The following is an 18,091-nucleotide window of genomic DNA, read 5'->3' on the forward strand; positions in this document are numbered from 1 at the left end:
AATGATTTCTCAGGTGATAGAGGGCTAGATATGTAAAATTGAGCTGTATTGGATAAATGTGAATGACTCGAGAAAATATTTCTTATGGATTATATTGTTCCTTCAATTGGTGGGTGCTAATATCAGTTAAGAATTACTAATGTATTGATCATATCCATGTCTGGACCAAAAAGATAATAACCCGAATGGAATGAATTAAGAACTATGTTGAAGGTGGAAGATATCTGAAAGAAAAAACAATAAAATACTGAAAGAAAACATGGGGGTAACTTGTAAATCGTCTGAGTAGCTTAAATTGGATGAAATGGAGAACAAAAATCATGTACATTTACATAATTAGTTTCAAATAAAGGCTTCGTTGAGGTACTGTCAAAAGTTTCAACAACCTAATCTGTCTTATTATTTCCTCTTCATTTATTTAATTAATGATCCAGAGGATTTTCTGAGGTACTTTCAGTTGTGATTATTGGATCTTAAGTTCTGTATGGCTTGAAATGTTTGTCAATCTGCTCTTGACTATTGTTTTTCGCTCATTTTTTGTTTCTTGACTCTGTGATAGTGCACTAACAGATGTGCATTCATACTATATGGCAGGTTGAAAGTATTGTTTTGAGTATCATATCAATGCTTTCCAGCCCTAATGACGAATCTCCTGCAAATGTTGAAGCTGCAATAAGTGATTGTCTGGATTCTTATATTTCCCTTTCTGTGGAACTTTGTCCTTTTAATTGTTGGTGCTTATTAGATGTTATGGTGGATTCATATCTGAATGTTCGATTCAAACTAAGATGACATGTACTAAGGGGTTAATGTGAAGGAACATTCTTGGATTAAGCTCATGTTTCTATCATTAATCAAAAGGAAATGAGTACTCAGATTTTATGGTGTTCTAAGATGCAGTTGTGCTATCCATCCTTTTTTCCTTACAATCGACATCTTCTTGAGTATATTCGCAGAAAGAATGGAGAGAGATGAGAGATGAATTCAGGAGGAAAGTTAGCCGCTGTGTCAGGCGGTCTCAAGAAATGTTGTGATCTGTTGCTGCCGCTTCTTTTCTTCTTCCCTACAGTATGTGTACCCAGGGAATGCCTTGAGTAGGGCGTGTCCTTGTAGAACGCCATCTGAAATTCTCACAGTTATCTCTTTCTTTAGTTCAATTCTCCTTTGGTTGGAGTAATTGTAATAACTCTCAAAACCTTCTCCCGTATTCAAATGTGTTTTTTGCTTAACTGTTTGTTGGCAAACATTATTGTCGAGTCCCTGTTTATCATAAAATGGTCATTTTGACAGGCGATTCTCAAATACTTTTTCACTAGTAAAACTATAAAATGAGGTTGAGCATAAAACATTATTAAATTATGTAAATTATTATAAGGGTAAATTATTTCACATATTATACCTTTTCCGATTGTCTTGATATCAATCATGTATAATTTATCTTTAATATTTTAGTGGATTTAATAATTTGAAACAAATGAAATAATAATTTAGATTTGAACGAATGAAAATAATTTTAGAGGTAATTTAATACAGAATACAAAATTTAGGTGTAATAGTACATCTAAGTCTAGAAAGAATGAAAGGGAGCAAGTGGCGTCCGTCCATCAACATTAGCAGTTGGACTAATGAATTTGCAATTTATCACCCGACTAATATCCCCATTACTAAGATGAGTTTCTTTACATAATTACCGTACACGTCTCACTTAGCTGAGCTGTCGTTGGCCCTACCCAACGCCACCATTCACTTCTACTTCCATTCTAATACCAAATAAATTCCCGTGAAAGTGCAGAAAACCTTTCTACCAAAACCATAATATTCATGGAGATTTTCAGGTGAGCTTTCTTTTTCATAGATATATGTATTTTCAAAACTATTTGTTTAATAAGTACCTGATTTCAGATCGTATCTCGTTTGCAGGTTGATTTTTTAGTTAGATTCGAAGAGTTAGAGCTTTCTCGTTTGACTTTGATCTGATTAGTTGAGAATGTGGAAATTTTCATAGGTTTCTCATTTTGTTTTTTTTCCATGGAAGAGAAAAAAGTTTATAAAGGGGATTTAGTTGTTTCTTCGAGTCCTAAATCAGTTTCCAGGAGTAGTTGCAGGCAATTATCTGCCGTACGGAATCGTGTAAATGTTAAGGATGCAGCAGGTCATGCAGCGATATTTTTGCTCAAAGTTGCTGCGTTAGAAACTGTTAGAAGGGTCTCAAAGGCTAAGTGTCCTTTTTTATGGCGCGGGTTTCAGGCTCTGCAAGTTATTTGCTATCCGCCCTTTAATCGTGTTCAGAAATGGGTTCCCATTAAGGGTTTGATAAAAGGAATGCAGGTTGTTCTTAACAAATTTTTAGAAATTTTCATGTTCAGTATATTGCTTGGTGGAATTATTTATGATGAAGGGCTAAATTTGAACAACTGATTGACTTTGTTCCAGACATTGTCGAGACCGCTATTGGTACTTTCAATCGTGACATCACTTTCTGATCAAGAAGAGTTAGTTGGTGAAGCCTCAGGAGTTAGCGCTAATAGTGATTCTCTGGTGATCCCAGAATTGCATTCTGAGGAACCCTCTTTGCAGCCGGCTTTGGATGCAAGGTAAGTAGGTATATTCAAGCATTCGAGTATGTGAAGTTTTTCTTTTTGAGGACTTTTATATTGTTTTAATGGCGTATCAATCTTGATAGGAAGCAATATTTTCTCCCCTACAATCTAAAATTGGAAATGTAGGTTCCCTTATTGTAAAATGATGTCTACTAATAATCTTGATTTTGTAGTTAACAGATCTCAGCTACTAATATTATACTGTTGATTGGTTATGTACATCAGATTTGGCCCATATCTATCCACTTCAAATCTGATGGTTTTTTCTTCTGATGAGGAACCCTTCCTGATTTGCACATGTTCAAATAGTACCAAATAAAATGCATCACCTATTAGGTTGAATATGTTTAGACCAGGTTTCCTCCTTAAATATTCTGGGTTTGCATGTTTCAAGCAATTTGATGTTCAAGTTGACTAGCAAGTGACTACTTTACATGCATTTTTATGTTATCCCTTCTATTAGGAACTTGAGTATATCCTCAATAGCGAGCTTTGTTTACTATCCTCTTAATTCTATGTAAACTGCTGAATCAGTAATGAAGCTTCCCAAAATCTAGAGTGTGAAAGCTGGTTGGACAAACTCCACAAGGAGCTGGAAAATCAAGGAATTAGTTTACTAGAGAGGTAATTTGATTACATCTGTACATGAATGCATGCATTTTTTTGTGTTTTTTTTTTTGGGGGGGGGGGGAGCTGAAAAGTAACAGCCAATCAATCTACAATCATTCACACATTCGAGTTCCAGAACCCAATAGTGACATGACATGAGTTATAAACTTCTTTCATTTACTACATTTAATAGTTCGTCATCAGGTTGTTTGCTTTCCCTGCTTTTATTCATTACTAATAATCGATGGACTTTAGTGTTCTTCATCTCTCTCAAATGTCAGCTCTCTATCTAGATGTTTCAGCTGTAAAATTTTCAGGGTGGCATCCAACTATGTTTTGGGGATTTATTTGGTTTTTTGGCATATGCATATTCATTTTTGAATTGCTTGGTTATTTTCTAGCAGCAGACCATGACATTGTATTGTTTATGCAGAATCAATGATGAATATCTCCGTAGATTTTATACAGCTGCAAATGGTGACTTTGTAGTTTTCCTATCATCAATTAAAAAGACAATCAGATGGAGGGAGACATATAGACTTCTTTCTCAAGAAGAGCTTGAGACGTGGGCGAACTTGGTATTCTGGCATGGATATGATCTCATGCACCGACCTTGCCTCATTGTAAGGCTTGGCTTAGCTTGCTCCCGCTTGCCATCTCAAGACAGACCTCGTTTTGCCCAGGCAGTCAGTATGTTTTTATCCCCTGAAGTACTATTTAGCTTTCAATTTTGCTACCATTTGAAACCTAATGAGACTTTTATTGGTTTCAAATCTTTAAATTTTTTTTTGTTTAATATAAGTTGGTGGGAAAAGTCTCTTTCAAATAATTTTTTTCCATCCGAAATAGCCACCTGGAGTATCCAACACAGATGTCATTGAAACCTTGTTATCTTCCTGTATCACATCTTGTTTCCACCAAGATGGATACTTTTCTGTACCGTTACACTGCTTTGTTTCCTCTGGGTTTGCCAAGCGACTTTTTCATCAACTCAAAATTAGACATTCTTAAAAGAATCTATTTTCTGGACCAGCATTTTATCTATGGAATTCAATTTATTTTCTGTGGGAAAAGCATGCTGGAATCTAAAATCATTATCTTTCACTTGTAATAAGACACTCAAACAGAGACAAAACCATATCTTTTTAATAATCACCATGGGTTAGTTCTTGAAATCATTCATCAATGTTTTGGCCTCCATTATTTCCTTGTACTTTTTCTTTTACTTGCTTCTCTGTATGATGTTATAATAAAGAGAAGTGGTTGTTGCTGCAGTTTCTCAAGTCGAACATGGAGTCATGCATTTAATCAATTCAGAGAATCCTGAAGTTACAGTTTTAGTGGACTGTGAAGGATTATCTCCTTTCAGAATTCCCATGCAAATAATAAGATCATGCTCTTCCCTGTTGCAAGACCACTACCCCAACTGTCTTGGCTGTTTGTTTGTTATACGACTTCCTCCGGTTGTTCGTGTCATAGCTCAGACTTTTATTAAGGTTAACTCTCCTCTGACTAAAATATGAATGTGTTTATCATATATCCCATCATATCTTTTTTATTTTGTTCTTTGGCATCAAATATGATAAGGGTTTAGTTCATTTCCTTCTTGTTTTGGTACCAATTTGTGGCTTTTCTCAGGTTCTGAAGCCAGTTACTAGGAAAAAGTTAAAGATTGGAGGAGAAATGTACCGCAAAGTTCTCCTGGAGAATCTTCAGACTCTCCCATCATATCTTGGTGGAGATTGTAGGTGTACAAAATGTTTAAATATTGTCTTTGATGTCAAGTGTCCTCGCCCTGACCAGTTCAACAAGATACGTACAAATGAAGATGTTAGTGACAGTGAGGATCTATCCACACTCGATCTGATTTATCAGGATGATATCGACCAGAGTTGGGGCTGTTTGAGAACTGTCATAATAGGCCTGCTCATGCTGTGGGTTCTTATAGCTATCATGGCAGGATTATATGATCCTGAAAACCACTTTTTTCCATCTCAATGAAAGAGGCGCCTTTTATTAGAAACCACCCACTTCTTTTCTTGTTCAAGGCCAAGTATTTTGATATTATTTGAGAGTGCACGCTGTCTCTATTGTGTTTAAATCCTTTCTGCGTTATTGATGCTGTGTTTAGGAAAACTAGGTTCATTGCAGCTAGCTACGCAGCTCTATTTTGTTGTCCAATATGTTATGTAAGGTAATAAGATATTGTCATATTCTCAATGTCAATTCTCTCTACCATGATATGTTTACTGAACTTTATGGCCTCGTTTGCTGTAAGATATTAATGATATAGAATGGGAAGTGGTTGCTAATGAATTTGGATGGTTATACTTATGATCTACAAAAATGCCCCAAAGCTGGTTCAACAGGAATAGGATCAAAGATGAGGCTATTGTCTTTGTAATGGTCCAGCTTATGTGCAACAAAGTACATTATACAATCAGATTATTCACTGTGATGACTGTTCGATTACACTTCCTGTCAATTACATCATTGCACAATAGAATGACTGTTCTCTACTTTATATGTATATATAATCTCTTTTAATATCTCCTGGAATTATCATTGGTTTTCAGAATTCCATTTACTTTTAACAGAAGAAGTGTATGTTGTTGTAAGAGATACGGTGATTTCAAGTATTTTTAACCAAGTATTTGGTGTATTGTTTAACAAATGTACGATATACAGTTTCATAAGTAATTGTTAAAATTCTGTACAGTAACAATATAAAAAATAAGACATTTAATATTTTAAACATATATACATGATTCTATTGGCAACTTTTCAGTGCTTTTTACTGAACACTGATGTAATGTGAATGAATATTGAACAACGCTAACACTGGACACCGATCGGTAGTTCTGCGGTGCGGCGCCTAAAAATCGGTTAATATACGGCGTGATCGGTTAAACAAGTGACCAGTTAAAATTTAGACCGGTTATGTTATATTATTTAACCGGAAATATTATAAAGTACAATAACATACTAGGTAGCGCTTATATAATGTAATAGGTAGCGCTTATATTTACATATTTTATAAGTAAACCGGTATATTTATACCGATAGCATTGCAACTTTACCTATTACATTATAATATGTTGAAAGTGCCCATACTTTTTATAAAAAAGATCGATACTTTTTTTAAAGTTATGTAATTTATGTTTCAATTTTTTTTAATATTGTTTCATGTTTTCCACCTACAATATTAATTTAATAATTTCATTTGCACAAAAAATTATTTAATTGTTTTGATATTTTATAAAATATTATTTAGAATTTAAATTTAACAATAATATATATCGTAACGTAAAAAATAAATCATTAGACGCCTATAATTACTAAATTAATATCTTAAAACTCACTCAAAAGATAATCTTAAATTAATGTTTTCCACAGTGAAAAAAGTATAGACACTTTTATAAAAAGGATAGATACTTTACAATATAACCACTACCTATTACATTATATAAACGATACCTATTACATTATATAAGCGCTATCTATTACATCATATTTTTACCTATTATATTGAAAGTGTCCATACTTTTTATAAAAAGGATCGATACTTCTTTTAAAGTTATGTAATTTATGTTTCAATTTTTTTTAATAGTGTTTCATGTTTTCCACCTACAATATTAATTTAATAATTTCATTTGCACAAAAAAATTATTTGATTGTTTTGATATTTTATAAAATATTATTTAGAATTTAAATTTAACAATAATATATATCGTAACGTAAAAAATAAATCATTAGACGCCTATAATTACTAAATTAATATCTTAAAACTCACTCAAAAGATAACCTTAAATTAATGTTTTCCACAGTGAAAAAAGTATAGACACTTTTATAAAAAGGATAGATACTTTACAATATAACCACTACCTATTACATTATATAAACGATACCTATTACATTATATAAGCGCTATCTATTACATCATATTTTTACCTATTATATTGAAAGTGTCCATACTTTTTATAAAAATGATCGATACTTTTTTTAAAAGTTATGTAATTTATGTTTCAATTTTTTTAACAGTGTTTCATGTTTTCCACCTACAATATTAATTTAATAATTTCATTTACACAAAAAATTATTTGATTGTTTTGATATTTTATAAAATAATATTTAAAATTTAAATTTAACAACATTAACCAAAGATAATAATATGTATATATATGTTTATTGTTTTTAATTTAATAATAATATATACCGTAACGTAAAAAATAAATCATTAGACGCCTATAATTACTAAATTAATATCTTAAAACTCACTCAAAAGATGTATATACCTAAATATGTAGTTATTGTACATATCTAAATATATAGTTATTGTACATACCTAAATTTAATGATAATATATACTTGTAGTTATTGTACATACCTAAATATGAACTGCGAATTTAATGTTGTACCCACCCTTTAACTACCACTACGAATGCCACATCCTATTGAAAGCAGCACGACTGAAACATGTTCAAAATGAACCTTTGCTGACATCTCCATCAACTCCTGGAGCACTGAACTTGCACAACAAAATTTTTGCCATGGATAATACTGATGTAGACAATGTTAAGCCAACCGAGGAATGCCATGAAGTACATAATGTTGATGAATCTGACAGATTGGTTGGTCAGCTCTTCTGTTCACGTGATCAAGCTTGGTACTTTTACAAGGGATTCGCACGGGAACATGGGTTTAGTGCACGTAAGGGAACAACACGGCTTGACGTGGAAGGGAATGTGAAGACACAAGAATTTTGTTGTTCCAAAGAAGGGTTTCGAGTATCAAAAGTCAATACTGTTGATCGTCAACGTGCTCATACGCCAGTCACAAGAACAGGATGTAAGGCTAGAGTCATAGTTACAGCAACAAATACAAACGATCAGTGGGTTATAAGTAAGTCTGATCAGAAACATATATCGTAAGTATCAACATGACTCCTATTGTATGTACATATAAATATTTTGAATGAATGAAGAAAAACCGCGTTACTTAAAATTACCGACACTTTTTTAAATGGTATCGACACATTTTTCTTCCAATCTGGACATAAAGTACCGACACAATATTAGAAAGTGTCGATATAGGTTGTAGACCTATTCGCTCATAAAACCGGTATATTTATACCGGTTATATTACAAAATTATCTATTACATTATAAATCTGGGTTCCGATGTGTAAATGTCGACACTTTTTTAAATGGTATCGACACATTTTTCTTCCAATCTGGACATAAAGTACCGACACAATATTAGAAAGTGTCGATATAGGTTGTAGACCTATTCGCTCATAAAACCGGTATATTTATACCGGTTATATTACAAAATTATCTATTACATTATAATTATGGGTTCCGATGTGTAAATGTCGACACTTTTTGACAATGTATCGACACATTTTTCTTCCAATCTGGACATAAAGTACCGACACAATATTAAAAAGTGTCGATATAGGTTGTAGACCTATTCGCGCATAAAACCGGTATATTTATACCGATAGCATTGCAAATTTACCTATTTTATTATAATATGTTGAAAGTGTCCATACTTTTTATAAAAAAGATCGATACTTTTTTTAAAGATATGTAATTTATGTTTCATTTTTTTAAGTATGTTTCATGTTTTCCACCTACAATATTAATTTAATAATTTCATTTGCACAAAAAATTATTTGATTGTTTTGATATTTTATAAAATAATATTTAGAATTTTTAATTTAATAATAATATATATCGTAACGTAAAAAAAAATCATTAGACGCCTATAATTACTAAATTAATATCTTAAAACTCACTCAAAAGATAACCTTAAATTAATGTTTTCCACAGTGAAAAAAGTATAGTCACTTTTATAAAAAGGATAGATACTTTACAATATAACCACTACATATTACATTATATAAACGATACCTATTACATTATATAAGAGCTACCTATTATATCATATTTTTACCTATTATATTGAAAGTGTCCATACTTTTTTATAAAAAGGATCGATAATTCTTTTAAAGTTATGTAATTTATGTTTCAATTTTTTTTAATAGTGTTTCATGTTTTCCACCTACAATATTAATTTAATAATTTCATTTACACAAAAAATTATTTGATTGTTTTGATATTTTATAAAATAATATTTAGAATTTAAATTTAACAACATTAACCAAAGATAATAATAAATATGTAATATATATGTTTATTGTTTTTAATTTAATAATATGTAAGTTATGTAATAGGTAGCGCTTATATTTACCTATTTTATAAGTAAATCGGTATATTTATACCGGTTATATTACAAAATTGTCTATTACATTTTTCAGTCGACACTTTTTTAAATCGACACTTTGTTGTGGATATCATCGAAAACAATGCTATAGTCATGTGTTTCGATACATTTGCAAGCAGATGTAAAATACATTAGTATTGATATTTCAACAATCCTCAAATGTATATGTACACATAGAAGCAAATATGGAATAATTAATGAAAATATACACACAATATAATCACACCAAAATATAAATACACAAGAATATTCAAATAATGTACCGACAAACAAAATTAATCCGATGAAAAAGGGTTATTTCTAACGAAGTCCGGAACATTAGAGGCCTTCAACAAATTTTCCAAATACTCTCGTATGTTTCCGCCTTTTTCTGAGGACATACATAAATAATTTCAATTATCAAACTAATGAGGTGCAATTTTACTAACAATAAACTAAATTCGCATAAGCATGAATAAATTTGTGTCATACCTAGAGCATTGTCGTTCGAATGGGAAGCAGCGTCAAAGGTATGTGGACATATGTAATTGTATTTCTATATAAACACATAAGTTGTTAAAATAATCAATGTCTGAACACCTGTTCAACTGGAAAAACATATTGCATAAATGCAACTTACCGGATTATAAATCATTTTTTCCGCTGAATCATCGACCAAAAGTGTATTTAGCTCGTTAAAATCTGGACACGCGTTCCAAACATCATTGAGATCTTTACAGTAGGTAATAGAATCGTATGTTTTGCATTTTTTTTTATCCTGTTCACAAACAGTCAAACATAAATATGTAGGAATCATAGACAACGAAAAGTCAGCAAACTGTAATGACATTCATCTTACCCACACGAATAGAAAATGCTCGGAAAATACAGGTAGTTTCTCAAGTACACGGTCGGCGTTATGCCTGAGATTGTAATCAAGTTTGAATGTTAACATTCAAATGTATATTAACGATTTTGACTACAGTAATTCAATTGCTTCAAACATGTTCTAACCTCATCTTTGAAGACCAAAAGGCAACAACAAAATTGTCGACACAAAATTGCATAAATTCAAATAATCCTCTTCTGAGGACAACATCTACAACATGAAGAAAATGAGATTAAAGTTCTACGCTTATATGTTAAAATAATGGATACAAAAGAATAGAATTAAAACATGCAGGCAGTCTTGGGATGTAGGCAAGGACACCATTGAGATCAAAAATTAAAAGTTTTCTTGAAGGCGGCGTTGCAGACACAATATACTTGTTTGGATCATCATCTTCATCATCATCATCATCATCGTCATCATCTTCATCGTCAGCTTCATCGTCAGCTTCATCTTCATTGACTGCTTGGTTGTCCACATCTGTTAAAAGAAAATAAAATAAAGTTCAGAACGTGTAAATGTTAAGAAACATAGATAATGAATTACCTAACTCGTTTGATGTCGTTGACGTAATTCGTTACGCAACATGGAGACTTCACGTTGCAATGATGAAATATCGGATCACATTCCACTCACAAGGGAATCAATATGCTCCCGAAAATTGACCATGTATTCCATCACGGTCTTAATTGTGACATCCTCTGCAACTGGAGCTTCTTCCATCATTGCGTCTCCACTTGGTTACTCTTCTTCATGGCCAACGGGGTCTATTTCCTCCCTCTCTTGATCTAATCCGACCTCCTTGACACGCTTCTAACCGAGTTTTTCAACAAAATCATATCCCGCTTTTTTAATAAATACCATGTCAATCTTGCAGGTTAATCGAACATGGGCGTCATGCGAAAAATCAACTTCCTTCTTCTTCAACAGATGGGTGATGACACATCCATATGGTAGTGTAGTTGAAATTGTTGCTCCCTTTGTGACCATATATACAATTGTATTAAATATGAGTTTTGCAATGTTTGGAGCCGTTTTGGATTTATACTTTGCTATCCACCAATAATCGTTGTCTCGAAGCGTTGAATGTTTTCCCCCACTAGGCCGGATATACTATGTGAGCATTTTGTGAAACACTATCGACTCTACATCGAGGTGAATTGGGCTATTTCTAGCAACCCGTTTAATTGTAGACCAATATACACCATTTTCATCTGAATCTCCTGTATTCGCTACACCTAAACCCTCCGCAATAGTTTCTGGAGATATATATATATCCTTCCCCATGACATGTGTATTAATTCCTATTATATTAGTCTTATTAGGCTCGTGCTGTAAAGAAGCATTGTTGTAGAAGACTCTAACTAGGTTGAGATAATATCTTGGTTCTACACCAAGGAATTCAAGCCAACCCCAAGATGTAAATGTGGATTTAAAACTAAATGCATATTTATCATCAAACAAGAAACCCAGATCAATGACACGTTCGGGACGAATCTTCCTTACTTTAAAACTCGTCTGTCATCTTTGTTTCTCCATATCGGATCTAAAGTTCAGAGTTTCGAAGGACCTGATTTCCTCAGAAGAATCGTTTGTTACAGAAGGAGGTTATGGTTGAGAAGAACTGGGTTGAGAAGAGCTTTGAGAAAGACCTCGCTTCTGACGCTGACGTGTTGGAGCAAATTTGGTTGGATGCTATTACAATGGAACACAAACACATTCAGGAAAAAAACTCCAATATAGAAATCAATCAAACCCATAAAATATCGATAAATTTACCTGAATATCTGATCGTCACTTATGATAACGCTAGAAGAAAAAGGAAGAGTTGTCTTCTGCCTGCTTACCTTTATGTTTAGGGTTTCTCGATTAAGAGTACTATATATAGTGAACGGTGGAAAAACACTTGATATTTAAATTAGTATCGACACAAACTAAAAAGTATCGACACATTATTTAGACATATTCTCTCATAAAACCGGTATACTTGTACCGGTTAGATTGAAAAATTACATATTACATTATACTTTTGGGTTCAATATTTTTGGGATCGACACTTTTTATATATGGATCGACACTTTATGGTTGCACCCTGTTTTCCATTTATTCTGGACCAAAAATATTGACACAAACTAAAAAAGTGTCGACACATTATTTAGACATATTCTCTCATAAAACCGGTATACTTGTACCGGTTAGATTGAAAAATTACATATTACATTATACTTTTGGTTTTCGATGTTTTTGGGATCGACACTTTTTATATATGGATCGACACTTTATGGTTGCACCCTGTTTTCCATTCATTCTGGAACAAAAATATCGACACAAACTAAAAAAGTGTCGACATATTATTTAGACATATTCTCTCATAAAACCGGTATACTTGTACCGGTTAGATTGAAAAATTACATATTACATTATACTTTTGGGTTCGATGTTTTTGGGATCGACACTTTTTATATATGGATCGACACTTTATGGTTGCACCTTGTTTTCCATTCATTCTGGAACAAAAATATCGACACAAACTAAAAAAGTGTCGACACATTATTTAGACATATTCTCTCATAAAACCGGTATGCTTGTACCGGTTAGATTGAAAAATTACATATTACATTATACTTTTGGTTTTCGATGTTTTTGGGATCTACACTTTTTATATATGGATCGACACTTTATGGTTGCACCCTGTTTTCCATTCATTCTGGACCAAAAATATCGACACAAACTAAAAAAGTGTCGACACATTATTTAGACATATTCTCTCATAAAACTGGTATACTTGTACCGGTTAGATTGAAAAATTACATATTACATTATACTTTTGGGTTTCGATGTTTTTGGGATCGACACTTTTTATATATGGTTCGACACTTTATGGTTGCACCTTGTTGGCCATATTGTAAATTTGCCTTTTACTTCAAAGTATCAACATGACCCTTAATGTGTATAAGAAACATGTACAGCAACATACTGCTAACTTTTCTCATCTCATTCATAATTATATTCACATACAAAAATATAAATCGTATACAAAATTATAAATCTTATACAAAATTAACCCTACATTTACATCATTGCATCCTTTTGTTATTCTTATGTAATATGGCAGCTTTTGTTATCTCCTGTCTTCGTTCATTTTGATTGTGGCTTACGAGATCGTTTAATATTCGCGATCGATCCCAGTCTCCAACAACCTATATTCAAATTGTCAGAACGTTAAGTATTGTCAACTACAACATTCAATCTACGACTTTTAACAATTTTACCACAAACGAATTTTTCTATCCACTTACAAAATCACCAGTTGCCCCTGTAGAACCGATCGATTCCATCCACATCATCATACATGCCGCAATCATGTCTGTTACAAATTTGAAAACCACACATGTCAATTATGATGAATACTGCATAAATTAAGCTTTCTATTTGTGATAACATCTCATACCCATTCAATTGCTTATTCTTCTTATGCTCCACAAATTTGAAATTTTTCAATGGATACTTTCCTAGAGATCCACAGGATTCAACCCAAATGCGTTTCTTATTATAAGAATCTAATATTTTAATCTGCATTAAAATAGAAGAAGTTATGCACCAAAAAAATTATGCATTATAATTTACATAATGTCCTTTCATACATACATACATACCAATCTCTTAGCATCCTTCACTCTCTGTTTAGCTACTTCAGTTGTAAACATACTATCATATATTGTTGCAACACGATCTACCATATCCAACACCAACAGATACCAATGTGAATTATGGTAGTTTATTGTGATCATGATCTGCAATAAATTTCACACCCAATTTGACAAAATTCAACATTCTATATCCGAAAACATCATTTGCAATTGGTATGGTGTCTTACCTTCTCACAGTCGGTGAATTTCACATAGTTATTCAGTATGGGACCCCAGAAGCTAGCAATACCCTCAACACTTTCTTTGTTGTTGGCATCCAACGCCTGCTGCTGCAATTACGCAACAAACATTATTAATTTACCGTCTATAACACTACTTATCTCTATTTATTAATTTAACTCACCGCTAAGTGGTATGGAAGGTAGCCAATCCTCCGGAGTGACTTCTGAGAATCGTAGCATACTGTCCAGGCGAGCAAATCAATAACCTAACAAAATTAATTACACAATCAGAACATATTCAATAAGTTTTAACATTTTATACTTTCTACTTACCACACCGCCAACCCATTCCGTAGGCTTCAACGTTGCAACGTCGTATACACTAGCGAATTGATTTCCCATTGATATTACAGAATATCTGTATGAATCATTAGGATTAATATGTTGTCATGAAATATTTAAATATAACTCACAAAGCAATATATTTCACTTACTCCGATTCTAACTCGCTATTCCATAAATAATCACAAATTGCAGCTTCGATGTCATCAATTCCGCTTGGAATATCCGCTTTTTCAACCTACAATTTTGCATACAAATTTTTGTCACAACAACATAATAAAAATCAAATTAATTTTTCTTTTATTCAACTTACCTTCTGCTTCTTCTTCTGGGGTGCAGGACATTCCGAATCCAAATCTGCTGCTATAACACTCTCCGGTGTATAAATGACATCGACTTCCTTCCTCCTCATTTCTTCCATCTCTTCTTCTTCCTCCTCCCTCTTTTATTCTTCATATTTTTTCAGTTCATCGTATTTTTTTTCTACATAACTCTTCATCTCTTTTATTTCACCCTTCAATTGATCTCCTTCATCCAAGTATTTATCAACCACCCCCTTCACCCCCGTAAGTTCACTCCTCAATTCCACAACCTCCTTCACCACTCCTCAAATTTTCACCCGTCACCATCTTAATATCACCCCTTAACACCCCAACTTCTTTCACCACTTCACCCCTCAACACCTCTACTTCTTTCACCACTCCATCTATTTTTCCTTCCACTACCCCCTTATGCCTCTCAAGTGTATCTTCGACTCTCTCAAGTTTCTCTTCGACTCTTGATTGTCTTTGCATGATTTCAAATTGGATTTTTTTGATATCAGCCAATTCAGACATCAAAATGTCGAAGTTACTACGTTTTCCCTCACCGTCGTCCCACTCACCGTCATCCCCCAATACAACCATCCCCTTTCTTCTCCTCTGCCTCCACTGCCTCCTCTACATCCTTGCCAATACCTTCAAAATTAAATTACAATATCAAGACATTGATTATATTCTTAATATTATTTAATTACATTTATTACCCTTTCTTGCTTCTTCGCTCTATCCAACTTCAACTTCACCATCACTCTAACCACCTCTTCCTTCCCCCATGCACGGATGCGTGCCACTTCGGTTCTTTCATAAGCCGGCACTGCCTCACAACCCGACCAAAAATCGAACAGTGCAACCTGCATTTATAATAAAATTTATATTTTTATATAAAAACACAAAAAAGTTCTTCAACTCATTTACCTCTAAGATTGCTATGCACCCTTTGAGGTATCTCTGGCTGCCCTTTTTAAAGGTGATTATTGATTCAATCAATCTCGAATGGATATATTCAGCCCAATTGAATTCACCCTTCAAGCCTTCATCACAAATGAGCTTCATATGTTCTTTGTTCGTTGACGTATTACCCGTTGGACAAAGAAAGATACCGACAAGGTATAATAGAACTCTGGCCTTCAGCTCATCCCCAACGTAAGATCCACTTTTTATTTCCTCTTCAATTTCAGCATATGTCACCTTATGCTTCAAACCATATTTGGAGGCAAGTGCTTTTCAGTCCTTACTCTTACAGACTTCTACAACACTTTTTCCTTCATTTTCTACCCCCAATACGGCTGCAGCACATGGGATCCCGAGAGGAAATGAAAAATCACCATATTTAGCAATACATTGCCTGACATCAAATTGCGCCATCAAGGATTGACACAATTCCCTCCGAATAGGTCGATCCCTTACTCCTACCAACGATCCAAAACCTATTTCTCCCAGCACATTCAACTGGCCCTTCTCCTTAAGGTGTTTAATTAATAAATTCACCCTTTTAATGTTGCATCTTGTCGACACTTCCTACATTTTTAACAATATATAATGTTATAGTTCTTATATATTTTGTATCAACGTATTTACAAGTTTAATGAATACCTTATTTTCATGTGCTTTCCTCCGTTCTTTGTATTCTTTACTATCATTCCTTGACTGTGTGATGTAAGGTTCATTTTCAGCATCACTCATTGAATTCCATTTGGACCTCACATCTTTTGTCACCTAATATAAAACATAAACGTTTCTTAATCCATTAACACTAAATACTACTCAATGTCAATTTCATTTTACATACCGAACCGCTATGTGTGCCATCTTCCTTCATCCTTTTGCATTCGGCCATACTGTCAACATTTAAAATTTGTAATCAATTTAAAGTTTATCGATACTTTAATCCAATTACCATTTCAACAATAATAACAAAAAGACATTGATACTTACTAGAAGTACATATATCCACCCTTTGGTTGCTTTCGAGTCTCGGCCTCAATTTCAAAGTCATCTGCTCCACCAACAATTTTCCAACCTATTGACTCCATTTTTCCTTCATATATCAGTTTACGCAAATCAAATTATTTTGTTACATACACTTTATTCAATATACAAATATAGATAACTACTCTTGTGGTAAAACAGTTTTCTTCAAAAGAATTTGAATGGCCACACCAAAATGTGTCGGCATATTTATACAACATATAATATCATTTTCTACCTATAATATTTAATAAAAGTATCGACATTTATATTTTTTCCTTGAATATCACTTTCTACCTGCAATCGGTCTCAAATGCTTCTTTACTCCAAAACCCCAAACAACACATAAAAACCCTATCGTGATTACTGTAATAATAAAAAATTAGGGTTTCGACAACATACTTTTCGATTCGACTGCAGCAACAAACAAACAAACTTCGCTTTAGAAACGCCTTCTAAAATGCAGCAACAATTACGCTTCGATTTCAAAAACTCGTCCGTTCTATCTATTTTCAGAGGATATTTAGCTTATATTTTCATCGGATATGTTATTTATATTTAACCGATACAAATACAAAAGTGTCGATACTTTTATGTCAGGTGTCGATACTTTCGAAAGGATAATTACCTATTTCTTTGAAAGTGTCGATAATTTATTACACGTACTTACGAAAGTATCGACACTTTCAATATATCCGGTATCATTTTACCGATTTTATCATTTTGATACCGGTTTTATCATATTTTTACCTGTTATATCGTTGTGGATCGATATATTTTTTTAAAGTATCGACACATTATAGGCGCTAAAACTGTTTCTCTTTTAAATTCACAAAGTGTCGATCCTTATATAAAGTATCGACACTTTTAATATATCCGGTAACCTTTTACCGGTTTTATCGTTTTGATACCGATTTTATCATATTTTTACATGGTATATCGTTTTGGATCGATACATTTTTTTAAAGTATCGACACTTTATAGGATTTAAAACTGCTTCTCTTTTAAATTCACAAAGTGTCGATCCTTATATTAAAGTACCGACACTTTAAATGTATCCGGTCTTTACCGGTTTTATCATTTCTATACCGATTTTGTCATAGTTTTACCTGTTATATCATTTTGGATCGACACATTTTTAATTTGGATCGACATGAACCGGTAGCACAATTTTTTAATATTTCTTCATGACTTAGACCTACTTTTATAAGTATGGACACTTTTAT

At 33.0% G+C, this 18,091-nt stretch overlaps 1 protein-coding gene across 1 annotated transcript; it reads left to right on the forward strand.

Annotated features, from left to right (window-relative positions):
- Positions 1-1,920: 1,920 nt before the first annotated feature.
- LOC120174938 (sec14 cytosolic factor-like) lies at positions 1,921-5,527 on the forward strand. Its single transcript, XM_039181662.1, has 6 exons — positions 1,921-2,328; positions 2,434-2,594; positions 3,135-3,224; positions 3,643-3,899; positions 4,485-4,705; positions 4,848-5,527. Exons 1-6 carry the CDS (start codon positions 2,029-2,031, stop codon positions 5,208-5,210), a joined length of 1,392 nt encoding a protein of 463 aa, XP_039037593.1. The 5' UTR covers positions 1,921-2,028; the 3' UTR covers positions 5,211-5,527.
- Positions 5,528-18,091: the final 12,564 nt, after the last annotated feature.

Source organism: Hibiscus syriacus, unplaced genomic scaffold (genome assembly GCF_006381635.1).
Source record: "Hibiscus syriacus cultivar Baekdansim isolate YM2019G1 unplaced genomic scaffold, ASM638163v2 tig00112131_pilon, whole genome shotgun sequence".
Lineage (NCBI taxonomy): Eukaryota > Viridiplantae > Streptophyta > Magnoliopsida > Malvales > Malvaceae > Hibiscus > Hibiscus syriacus.